The 13,457-nt window shown below is 38.4% G+C and overlaps 1 protein-coding gene across 5 annotated transcripts in view; it reads left to right on the forward strand.

Moving 5' to 3' along the window:
- LOC126249381 (exportin-6-B) overlaps positions 1–13,457 on the forward strand; it is a 381,423-nt gene that overhangs the window by 94,575 nt on the left and 273,391 nt on the right. For all 5 annotated transcript variants that reach the window (XM_049951037.1, XM_049951050.1, XM_049951057.1 and 2 more), the window contains one exon: positions 11,418–11,577. In XM_049951037.1, the coding sequence (XP_049806994.1) occupies positions 11,418–11,577 (160 nt within the window). The remainder of the gene's footprint in view (positions 1–11,417; positions 11,578–13,457) is intronic.

The raw sequence follows: 13,457 nt of genomic DNA on the forward strand, positions 1-13,457 counted from the left end.
ACTGTCACCTGTCACAACTTGTAAGCGACTATAATGCATGCTGCCACCAGATGCTTTATTCTAATGGCTCATTCAATTAATTTGTTGTGCATGTTTATAGTAAAATAATTAACAAACTACATATTTGTCTGTACACTATCAGTGAGTGTATTAGACATGTTTCTTGGTACCACATAAATGAGTGTGTGTGTTTCTGTTCTTAAATCTACATCTACATCTACACAGATACCGTCAGACGGGGTGATTTCGAATGGTTTTGTTGTTATTTTGATTGTAACTTTCATATGTATTGTTAGATTAAATTGATTGTTATGGAAGTGGTAGGGTATATGTGTAATGAATAAAATATCCCAGAACCAGAAAGTGTATGTGTAGGTATATTTATCTGAGGCAGTTAAATAAAGTGTCCAAAGTCACCCCATGGATTGGGGTGATTTCGGACACGTGTGTTTTTTTAAATCTCTGTCCAAAGTTACATTATATAGAGGGCGAATTCGGACAGTTACTGACTTTTTAAAAAAATTCTACATGCTTTTTATTTGATTTTAAGGTAGCCCTTTGTTACGAATAAGTGATATGGAATGATATAATGAATTTTATATATTACAGATAAGTTTTTATTTTGGAATATATTTTCCAACCTTGCCTTGATATTTGAGAAAAACATCTTAACAGTCTCTTCGTTCACTTCTGCACGAGCTTGTTGAATATTTTCATTTAAGCAAACGGAAAGATCTTCTGACTGTCGTTTGAGGAATAAATGCACCCACTCTTCTCCTGGCAAATTATTATGAAATTTCTTCTCTTTTCAGCCAGGTTTATCAAGGTAGCCTTTAACTAAATATTTAATATCCAATTTAGTGAAGGGAAATCCCCAATGTGCAGCCCTCAAGATAACTTGCTTCAACATTTCTTTTTCTTCTTTATTTAGCACTGGCTGTCCTCCCATTTCTTATGGATGTGCTTTCTGCATTTTATTTTGTATTTAGGTATACCATACAAATCACACACTTTTCTGTACGATAATTTACCACTCTGAATATCATGAACAGCTTTATCTAAAAGTTCCCGGGTCATAATTACACCGCACTGTATCACCTCTCCTGCTCTTATACATTCTTGGCTTTGTCCAAAATCACCCCACACAGTACACAGTTTTCCAAAAACTGTCGATATTTTATAACCTTGCATGAGAAACTCTACAAACTTGTACAGAAATGGTCTCAGTACTGTTAGCTACTGAGCGCGTCAACAATTATGGTTACAATAACTTCCCGCTCGGTGCAACAATAGAAAGTTTCCACTTTATGATAATGCATGGACTGAGACTGTTTGTCGATTATTCACCTAGGAAAACAATTGCGCGAAATAAGTTGTGGAAAGCGATAAATGCAATCTTGCGCTTAAAATAACTGGCGCACGGGCATTAAAATATGTAACTCTCTGTTTCTATGCGGTGGCAAAGAGCAAATAAGCCATACTGTCCGAATTTGCCCCGGTGTCCGAAATCACCCCGTTTGACAGTACTCCACAAGTCACCATACGGTGCGTGGTGGCGAGTACACTGTACCACTGCTTGTCATTTCCCTTCGTCTTCCACTCACAAATAGACCGAGGGGAAAAAAAACTGTGTGCATGCCTCTGTATGCGCCCTAATTTCTCGTATCTTATCTTTGTGGTCCTTACACACAATATATGTCAGCAGCAGCAAAATCATTCAGCAGTCAGCTTCAAATGCCGGTTCTCTAAATTTTGTCAATGGTTGTAAGAAGTCATTGTGGTCAAGTAGTTAGCATTCGTGTGTTGCATCCGGGTTGTGGACAAAGCAGCATTTCAAATCCCGCTACCACTTACGTTTTAATGTATATTTTTTTCATCGTTGGTCACATTATTTAGTTTATATGATGTTTGAGAGGTAATATAATGAGAAAAAAAGTGTTTTTCACGAAGTTGTAGTGAATTTCATTTTTTATTTGACTGTATACTACTTGTAATTAAATTTTCAAGGATGAGGGACAGCCTTGGAAAACCCAAGTCAAACTTCGATCAATAATTATGCGAATGAAGTTATTCGCGATCTGTTATATAGTAAGTGACAATGTGACGGACCAGAAAAGTAATGTACAATTACTCGTAAGATATGCTCTCGACATCTCACATTCCAGGATGAAAAACGTAAATTGAAACTTCATACAAATGCACTTTTTTTTCATAATATTATCTCCCAAATGTCATATAAACTAAATAATATCACCAGTGACAAAAAACAAGTAGAGTCATTATTAAATTTTGAGTGGAAGTCGGACCATCACCTCCTACACGCTAGTCTTACAAAGCTCAAATGCTCATCACCATCAACTTTGATGTACCTATACACAGGTACATCAGTTACATAATAGACATGTGAAACTTCTCTTGCAGTTTCCTCGGAATTGCCAGAGTAGTGCACCTCACTACTTGCACATTACCTTATTTGAATGGCCTACTAAATGCATACAAAGTTTGAAGTAAATCTGTGTGGCTTCCCCTTTAAATTAAACTAACCTCCCATTAAAATTTATTACAAACTCCCATGTACAAAACCTACACCAGTAATTATCACCCAGTAGGAAATCATATAAATTCTCACCAGAGTTTGGCATTTAATAAATTAAATCTGTAGAATATAATAAATTTTGTTCCACAAAATTTTCGTCCTTTTTTGTTGTTGAATTACCACAAGCAGTTACTTATACAATATTGTTAAGTTAAACTTATTTGGGATTGATATCATTATGCTTGCATCGAGTAGTGAATGACTCTTAAAGGATGTTCTGTTTGCTCTGACATTGAACTACTATTAGAATTACCATTTCTGGTGGATTCTCCTCTCTGAACAAATTCCAGCCAGCCAAACTGGCATTTATGAGTAGCACGGAAAAATAATGTTTCTCTGCAAATGGTACAAAGACCATGACAATCACCAATAAATTAGTACGTCTCTACAGCAAGGAAAGAAATAATTATTCCTTGCACAGAGGATACAGAGCTCTAAGACCACGGTACACATTTTCAGACTCTCCACAAGTCCCCACCCCTTCACACTTTGTCAATATACACCACATAGGTGCTCATCCCTTAAAGGGCATGGAAAACTGGTTTCTTTCCCACATTAGTAATTAATACTAAGACTCCTCATGAGTTTTCAGATTATTTAATCCATCATAGCACATATCTAATAAAAGCTGCCCCCTAAGCAGGGCACAAAAGGAACTCTGACCACTTCACATTTACATTCATTCTCCCATGTGGTTGTTATCTGTGAAACATTCTAAAAAATAGATTCTTAAATTATTGCAGTTCCAAATGTTTATCCCTCTCGCCTTCCTCTCTGCTCCATCCAGATGACTACATCCAGATGACTAACCATGTTTTGAAGATTCTGGAGATACTTTGGTACCCAAAATTGTGAAATGGCACATTGGTCACTTAGGAAGGATTTTCATAATAATTGCCACGTTCTGTCTGTATTGTCAGTAATATTTAATGTCAGTATTGGTGTGTCACATCATGTAGTAATTCTAGGCTCTATTGGTGTGTCAGCTACACAATGTATGGTGTTTGTCTCTCATTCCTCCCTGACCATGAGGAAGTGGACCGTCTTGGTTCATTGCCGCAAAATTCCAAACTTTTGTGCTGTTGTTAAACATTAAATATTATCCACAATTGTAGAAACTTCTCTCATCACAGCACTAAGCATAATTTTTAAAGTAATAATGCCTCCTATGGAGCACGCACTTCTTATGACCAAAATGTAGATCATCGGATTGTTTGCATACTTCGCGTATAACATAACCAAAACTGAAACGAGCATTAATGTCTGCACACTATGCAGTAACACTCTTATTTTGTTCATTACTTAATGAGATAACAACGTCTAATAGTGCAGGTGTAGTTACTGTTGTCTGTAAGTTCTACTAAATCTAAATGCTCATTTATATCATTTACAAGTTTCAAAATAACGGAAATTCCTGGATGGAGCAGTATATAAAACAAGGGAAAGGCAACCACTCACCTGTAACAGAGAGGTGCATGGACCATAGTAACACATAACAGAAAACAAAGTTCTCATAGCTTTTAAGCATTATCTCTTTTTCCAGCTATAGTATACACATTTGCAAACACACAAACACCCAAATGCACACTCCCATGGCTGTGGAAAGTCTCAAATTTATCATCTGCGTTAGATAGTTCCCTGTATTTGAAAAACTTGAATTCTGCTTTTAATTCTGTTTTTATGTTTGAAATCACCTGCATAATTTCTCCTAAAAGTACATACGTGTATATGAAAGCCATTATGTGAAACTTTACTAAGACATCGCTAACAGTAAATGATGTATTTTTCTTCTGTGTGTATCATTTGCTAGTGAACAGAATTCCATCAACCCATTTTATTTCAAAATTGAACTTTGATAGACAAATTGGCTTTGTAATTGGGTATTCACTTAATCACTTCACTGTATTAACTGTTAAAGTTAACTGAAGTTAAGAAATCACTTCACAGTATATTCGATCCTAAAGGGACACAACCTCTGGATTTTAACAAAGAATGCTGGGATATTGTACATGAGACACCGACTGCGCCTGTTGCCTGCTTTTGTCTCACAGCCTTGGCTGCAGTTGCTGTGTGTGGTCTGTGTTGTTCCATCGCTTGTTGATGCTCATTTGACTGCTTACTGCACCACTTGGCTGTGTTGTGTAGAATCAGCTTGCAGCAAGATGTAGGTTGTCAACTGATGTTAATTTAGTGGAACCCAGCTGCTGCAATCTGTTGTCATTTCATTCTTGAACTAGTCTTGTCATAGACTTAGCTTACTCCCAGTGAAGTTTTAGTGCATATGAATCTTCTGTGATTACTTTGAACAAACGTGTCTTGGTCAAATTTTGCTTGAGAAACCTTATTAATTTCTTTCAGTGTGCTGAAAATCTTCATTACATTTAATATTTGGTTTTAAAAATATTGGATAATGTTTAAAGGCATATTTATTTTGTTGATGATTGTTCAGACACAGCTTGTTCACTCATGTTACCTTGAAAAATAACTTTCTTGCCTTCTTTGAGATAATAATAAGTATTTAAACATTGTATTCAGTTCAGATATGCAATATTAGATTAATTATCGATGTAGTATATAAATGTTTATATCACTTGCATATAAACTCTTCTTTGGTGTAAATGTTCACCTGCTTAGCTGAGCGGTAATGTGTTTGCCTACCATGCAGCGGGCCCATGTTCGATTACCAGCCAGGTTGGGGATTTTCTCCGCTTGTGGACTGGGTGTTGTTTTTTCCTCATTCTCCTATCATCGCCGCCGCTGCCACCACCACCACCACCTCCACCACCACCACCGACATACAAGTTGCCCAGTGTGTCTTCAACCGAAATAATACTTTCAACCCAGCAACCAAACTTCCCCAGTTGGGGACCTTTCTTACTTTGCCTGGCTGTGTTCACTGTATGATAGTTTTTTATATATGTAATGATGTAGTCTCTTATCAGTAATTCACATACTCATGTTTCATGTAGAGATAGTGAAATATTCTTTAATACTGAATGGCATATCCATAAATAATGTATTCTCCAAGAAATCTCGCAGTAGGATCAAAATCCAGGTGAATATTTTACTCTTTTTATAAATTTCTTCTTCTTCTTCTTTAGTTTGTAAATCCAACTTCTTTGCAATAGATTCATATTTCACCCCAGGATCACTGTGTGAGAAGGTTCCGGGTAGCAAATTCATAAAAAAATATTCTCTATGCAGTGTTGATCTCGACGTATTAATTATTCTTCCATGCCTTAAAAGTAAGTGTCACAGGATTATATCTCTTTTTATGTTTATTGCATGAATGTTTACACTCATGACTTGTGTGGGCCTCTGTGTAACACTGAAACAAATTAACAGCTTCTCATTTGATTCTAGTTTTTTTTTTTTTTTTTTTTTTTTTTTTTTTTTTTTTTTTTTTTTTTTTTTTAAATGCCACCTTCTTCCTTGGTGACACCCATTGCTCCTGTCCGAAGGAGCCCCATTAGCAGCCGTGCAGTGTTGGAAATTCCATGATGTGCTAGGGACATAACGGCATCTACTGGCAAAATCCAACTGCCCTCACCATCTAAGGAGTATCTCAAACAAAATAATAATAAAACACAAACAAATATTGGTACTAATATATGATAGTATATGCAAACATTCAGACCTGTGAGCTATTTTAAGCATATTCTTTAACAGAACGTTAATAAATAACACTTTCACTAATCTTGTATAAGATCATAAGCGTACATAAAACCTCTCACCTACGAACCTTTAGGGAAAAAATCCTGAATTTAACTTCACAAAAATTGTGTACCTTCACAATTTGCCGACACCAACTTAATAATTCTCAAAGAAAGCAGCTGATTATTACTAGTAATATGGAATCTACCAGATACAGTTTGGCTTCACTGGAAAATGAATCAGGGTTAAAGATCCTGTTAAATCTACATTTTTTTAATTCCAATCCATAGGTTTTTTTTTTTAATGCAAATGGAGTAATTTTATCAGCTGATGTTGAGGAATATGACTACTATAGTGATGAGAGAAATATTAAAAATAAGTTGTTTCAGTGAAGCATTGTTTGGATGTGCACACCTGCTACTGGAACCAAAAATCTTTGCCAGAAGACGACTGCAAATTTCATTATTTTTCTGCACTTGAAGCTTTTCCTCTCACAAAACATATAATGGGATTAAACGATGGAAAATCTAGGATGGAATGTAACAATACCAGAGAAGGAAAGTTGCTACTCACCATATAGTCGAGATGCTGAGTCGCGATAGGCACAACAAAAAGATTCACACAATTATAGCTTTTGGCCATTAAGGCCTTCATCAGCAGCGCACACACACACACACACACACACACACACACACACATTGTATTCAGTTCAGATATGCAATATTAGATTAATTATCGATGTAGTATATAAATGTTTATATCACTTGCGCGCGCGCGCGTGTGTGTGTGTGTGTGTGTGTGTGTGTGTGTGTGTGTGTGTGTGTGTGTGTGCTGCTGATGAAGGCCTTAATGACCAAAAGCATCTTGCACACACGTCTGCAGTCTCAGATAACTGAAACCACACTGCGAGCAGCAGCACCAGTGCATGATGGGAGTGGCGACTGGGTGGGGGTAAGGAGGAGGCTGGGGCGGGGAGAGGGAGGGATATTATAGTTGGAGTCGTGGACAGTGAAGTGTTGAAGTTTAGACGGAGGGCAGGAGAGAAGGTGTGGAGGGGGCAGGGAGTAAGTAGCGGAAAGGAGAGAAATTAAAAGACTGGATGTCGTGAAAAAATGACGGCTGTGTAGTGCTGCAATGGGGACAGGGAGGGGGCTGGATGGTTGAGGACAGTGACTAATGAAGGTTGAGGCCAGGAGGGTTACGGGAACGTAGGATGTATTGCAGGGAAAGTTCCCACCTGCGCAATTCAGAAAAGCTGGTTTTGGTGGGAAGGATCCATATGGCAAAAGTTGTGAAGCCGTCGTTGAGATGAGCGATATCATGTTTGGCAGCATGTTCAGCAACAGGGAGGTTCACTTGTTTTTTGGTCACAGTTTGTCGGTGGCCGTTCATGCAGACAGACAGCTTGTTGATTGTCATGCCTACATAGAATGCAGCACAGTGGTTGCAGCTTAGCTTGTAAATCTCATGACTGGTTTCACAGGAAGCCCTGCCTTTGATGGGATATGTGATGATAGTGACCGGACTGGAGTAGGTGATGGTAGGAGGATGTATGGGACAGGTCTTGCATCTAGGTCTATTACAGGGGTATGAGCCATGAGGTAAGGGATTGGGAGCAGGGGTTGTGTAAGGATGAACGAGTATATTGTATAGGTTCGGTGGACGGCGGAATACCACGGTAGGAGGGGTGGGAAGGATAGTGGGCAGGACATTTCTCATTTCAGGGCATGACAAGAGGTAATTAAAACTCTGGTGGAGAATGTAATCCAGTTGCTCCAGTCCTGGATGGTACTGAGTTACGAGGGGAATGCTCCTCTGTGGCCGGACTGTTTTTGTAAAAGGATGGGAGGATAATTACGGTCGGTGAAGATTTCAGTGAGACCCTCGGTATATTTTGGAGGGACTGCTCGTCACTGGAGATGCAATGACCACGGGTGGCTAGACTGTACAGAAGGGACTTCTTGGTATGGAATGGGTGGCAGTTGTTGAAGTGGAGGTATTGCTGGTGGTTAGTGGGTTTGATATGGACAGAGGTACTGATGTAGCCTTCTCTGAGGTGGAGGTCAACATCTAGGAAGGTGGCTTGTTGGATTGAGTAGGACCAGGTGAAGCAAATGGGGGAGAAGTTGTTGAGGTTCTGGAGGAATGTAAATAAGGTGTCCTCACCTTCAATCCAGATAGCAAAGATGTCATCAATAAATCTGAACCAGGTGAGGGGTTTAGGATTCTGGGTTTTTAGGAAGGATTTCTCCTGATGGCCCATGAATAGGTTAGCATAGGATGGTGTTATGCGGGTGCCCATAGCCATACCATGGATTTGTTTGTAGGTAATGCCTTCAAAAGAGAAGTAATTGTGGGTGAGGATATAGTTGGTCATGGAGACTAGGAAGGAGGTTGTTGGTTTGGAATCCATAGGGCGTCTGGAAGGGTAGTATTCGATAGCAGTAAGGCCATGGGCATTAGGAATGTTAGCATACAGGGAGGTGGCATCAATAGTGACGAGCAGGGCACCATGTGGTAAAGGGGCAGGAACTGTGGAGAGTCGGTCGAGGAAATGGTCCTCACACATCCAGCCCCCTCCCTGTTCCCATTCCTGCACTACACAGCTGTCATTTCACCGCCACACCCAGTCTTTCAATTTCTTTTTATTTCTCTCTGTATTCTGCTGCTTACCCCCCTCCCCCCTCCGCACCTTCTCTCCTGCCCTCCATCTAAACTGCAACACTTCACTGTCCGCCACTCCCATCATACTATCCCTCCCCCTCCCTGCCCCAGCCTCCTCCTTACTCCCACCCAGTCGCCACTCCCATCATGCACTGGTGCTGCTGCTCACAGTGTGGTTTCAGTTCTCTGAGACTGCAGACGTTTGTGCAAGCTGCGTTTGTGTGTGTGTGTGTGTGTGTGTGTGTGTGTGTACTGCTGATGAAGGCCTTAATGGCCGAAAACTATAATTGTGTGAATCTTTTTGTTGTGCCTATCGCGACTCAGCATCTGCGCTATATGATAAGTAGCAACTTTCCATTTCTGGTATTGTTATATAATGAGAGTATATCCTCATAGACAGTTAACTAATAAAGACACATTTAATTACAGATTTTGCATGAGAGGGTGTGTTGACTGTTCTTTTGTCATGTTTGTGTCAAAGATACTATTGTTGGATACTTCAGTAAATTGTGACATGAATAAAATTGATGTGATAATCAAGCTGTTTGTGTGTTTTATAACTTTATATGAGTTCATGATGGTGTATATTCTAAGCATTTGTGTAGCCTAGTGTAGACCACATTATTGAGAACTCACAATCAAAAGCCAGAAAACCAGCAGTGATCTACAAACAATGTTATGGAACTGAGTAATCCATTCTGTACTTTTTTTAGCCCAAGGGGGAGCATTCTCTTTGCAGAACAAAGCATGTATCTATCAACATACCAAAAGAATCTGTCATTATGTTATATCCAGCAAATCATTAAAAATATTTGCAGACATGATTTATATAAAACCTCATTATGCAAAACTTTAATTTTTATATCCATTCTCTCCCACAAACAAATTAAATGAATTCCAATTGTTGTATTTCTTTCATATTTAACTAGCAATCCTCTCCCACACTTTATTTTGAGCATACATGTTAACTGTGTTAATAACTGCTGTGATTGTAAAAACAGGTATATTTTCCCCCCAGACAAACATATTTAATATTGAACTCGGGGTTGTTTCTCATTGTCTTTGGTACAGACACAATTGCACAACCAAAGCAGAAACATTCGTAAACTGCAAGTAACACAGATGTGACACATGGAAAAGTTGAGCATGCTACATTCATCTGACAGTGCCACGGCATGCCATACAAGTCAGTTACATTGCATCAGTCCAGTAAATGCTGCAGTGTTAGACTGTGTGTGTTCCATCTGAAGTTACAAGCTGGATGCACACCTTGTGCCACTACAATTGCCACATCGCTCCGGTTGGTGCCCAACCTTAGAAATACATAACACTACTTTCAACTGACTATATTACATTTTTTAGTAGTTTTAAATATTTGTCATGGCTATCAAAAAGGCAAATTTCACACATTGCAAAAAGCTGGCAGGCAATAGATTGTGAAAGATGTGTACATTAATGATATCCTTTTCACTGCAACAGTAGGACCTTTCCAATTGTACAGACTAATTCATCCTTTGATCAACTGAAAGATTATGCACGTGAGAATTTACAGGACATAGTGCCACCTAAAATTAATTCCATCTCCTTCTTGTGCAGATGTAAGATATGAGTTGGTAGACGGTGTGCACTTGTTGCACACAGTTTTTTGGACATCGCAATGTCCATGATGAGGAGCACAATGGACTCGACAGTGATGAGCTTGTGGAGGAAGTGCAATAATGTATGTGAAAAGCTATTGATCTATGATTATGTAACTTGGCAATCATTTCCAGCAGAAATCATAATCCTTTTTGCACAAAATAGTAACAATGCACTATTCTTATGGAAACTGTATTTAAATCAACTGTCAAGAAGCTTGACACTTGGATACAATACCGAATGCATGGTAGCAGCAATGGGCTTTATGTAGTGGTGTCATAATAATTATAATTAGTTCTTAGACAGGATTGTTGCAGGCACTGGAATGTGGGTTGCTAACTTTATCAAGGAAATCAAACTCAAAAAGATGCGTTGACATTATAATTAGTCTCTGTGTAACACGAAATACAAGCAAGCTATTTCAGAGTAGATAGTGCCTGGCTGTTCGGAACAAGAGGTTCAGGGTACTTAGTGGAAATATAGTGTTGATCTGCAAAAATGGTTTCAAAATGTGACTCAGCATATCACACATTTTCTAAAGGAGTTGTGCAATGGCACATACGTTGTATAGTACATATCATAGTCCCAATAATTATCATTTTTTCGTACACACAAAAACGTTTTGGCCAACAGTATTTTGATGGTGACTAAGAAGGGCAGACACTGTCAGTAATGTTTCCAGTCTAGTTGAGAGCACAAAATTTGCGAAAGTTTATCCCACAGTGAAAAGTATCCAGGTGAATATTGTTGTGTGTGTTTCACTAAATGTCTCCAGACAACTCTGTTTTCTTTCTGCTAAACCTTTCCTTATCCTCTTGTTAAATTTCAAGTAATATGCATGACTAAATAAAATTTCTGTTGTTAGCTGATCCAGAATCCAGAAACAACAGTTCTTGGTCTAGTCTTTCTGCAAACAGCATCAGAGGAACTAGTTTGCCCATGGGAAGATCTAAGCATTTCACGTAAAGAAGAACTTCGGCGCTTGTTGCTGGCACACATTCCCCAGGTTTTCTCCATTCTCACAAGTACGTTAATTCAGCATTTAATTATTTATACCTGTACCATGTTAAGAGTAGTGGGAGCACTTATTGATGGATTTCATTATGGAATTTGAAAACAGTGGCACACATATCACTGGAGATTCCATTAAAATAAAGCTAATACAAGATGTCAAATCTGAAGAGGCAAATGGGAATGAACACTGAATAGAGGATTATTTTTTATGTATGAGGCCACTTTAGTCAGTAACCAAATGGCTTTATCACTGTGTGTCTTGTTGGGATATGTAAACTGATATCGACAGGTTTCAGTTTACTCCTTGTTGTTGGTGCACATACTGATTTTCATTAAATAATATGTTCTTTCACAAACTGTCAGAGTAATTATGCTAAAAACGCTTAACAAAAGATTATAAGCCCAGGAACTAACACTTTATAAATGTTAAAAATAGAAGTTTTGTGTGGAAACCTGGAGTCAGTTTGTAAGTTAGTTACATGTGCTTACTAGTTTTTCATTTTCACCAGTTGGTCATTTGCACATGCAGGCTGCTGTTTACGTTATACATTCAGGTCTAAAAATGAATGGTACAACCTTGTCTGGATTCCCAGTAGTTGAAAATTTCATCAGACAAGAACATTATTATAAATAGAAATTTGCCGTGGAGTGGCGTTTTTGGTCTATGACTAACTGTGGATTGTTATAGAGCGCTCTCCTTCAGATTGACAAAATTTCAGTTCTTACCAGAAAAGAGACAGAAAATTGCATTCACAGAGATTGTACTCTTCGTGGACAAGACAAATTATTCCCAAATAAGGCACATGAATACACCAGCAAAAGCTTATTCCCAAGTAAGGGACATGAATAATGCAGCAAAAGCTTGGAGGACCCCAGAAAAATTATTTGAAGGCTCTGGAATCACACTTTGGATTGTTTAGAATATTAATCACAACCAAATTAGATAAATCCAAGTTAGTATATGACTATTGCAAATAATTGCAATGGCCGCATTTAAATTAAATGAGATGAAGTATCGAGTAAGTGAAAAGTGGATTGGAACTTTGCTCCAAGTTTGAGTACCTGACCGTAATCAACCTATAATTATGGCACTTGAAATTGTGGGACACACATCACTGGAGACTGTATTAAAATAAAGCTAATACAAGATGTCAGATCTGAAGATGCAAATAGAAATGAAGAATCAGCATTACGTCTAAATAAACAAAGCCATCAAGTGCAACAAACTCAATCATATTGCTAAATTTTGCTTAGCATGGGCGAAAAAGGAGGAAGCTCATCAAAAAATAATGACTAAGCCAATGTAACTAGAAAACAGTCAGAACACAAGAAAGTCTTTCTTTCAACGGATTCTAAACAGGCTCATGAAAGGGAGATGTGTTATGTAGAATCTAGTGCCCTGACTAGCATCACTAACGGTTGACGGGGGAGTCATAACACCAGGCCATATAATAGCTAATTGTCAGCATGGGAGGTGATGGCTTAATGGCAAAGCCTTCTGGAAGTGTTGATCTGATCTATCGTTTGACATCATTCTTATCCTAAACTCAGCCATGAATTTGCTCACAGTTAGACAGTTAGTAAAATTGTAAGTAATGGGCATAAAGTGACTTTTAGCAAAAAAAAAAAAAAAAAAAAAAAAAGGGTGGATTCTTCTGTGATACAGAAGGTGAACTAATTGCCAAAGCATCACCTAAGAATGGTATCTGTTGCTTGAATATATAAGTGAAATGAAACAGTGCTGCGATACAAAAGATAGTGGGTTTCAATGGCATCACAGCCGTGGACACACGAGTCGCAAAAGTATGCTGAAGTCAACAAAGGTTTCAATAGTATTAAATGAGGATAGGTGTTCTGAAAACCTCTTGGAAGTGGGGACGGTATCTATTTT

This window comes from Schistocerca nitens, chromosome 1 (assembly GCF_023898315.1).
Source record: "Schistocerca nitens isolate TAMUIC-IGC-003100 chromosome 1, iqSchNite1.1, whole genome shotgun sequence".
NCBI lineage: Eukaryota > Metazoa > Arthropoda > Insecta > Orthoptera > Acrididae > Schistocerca > Schistocerca nitens.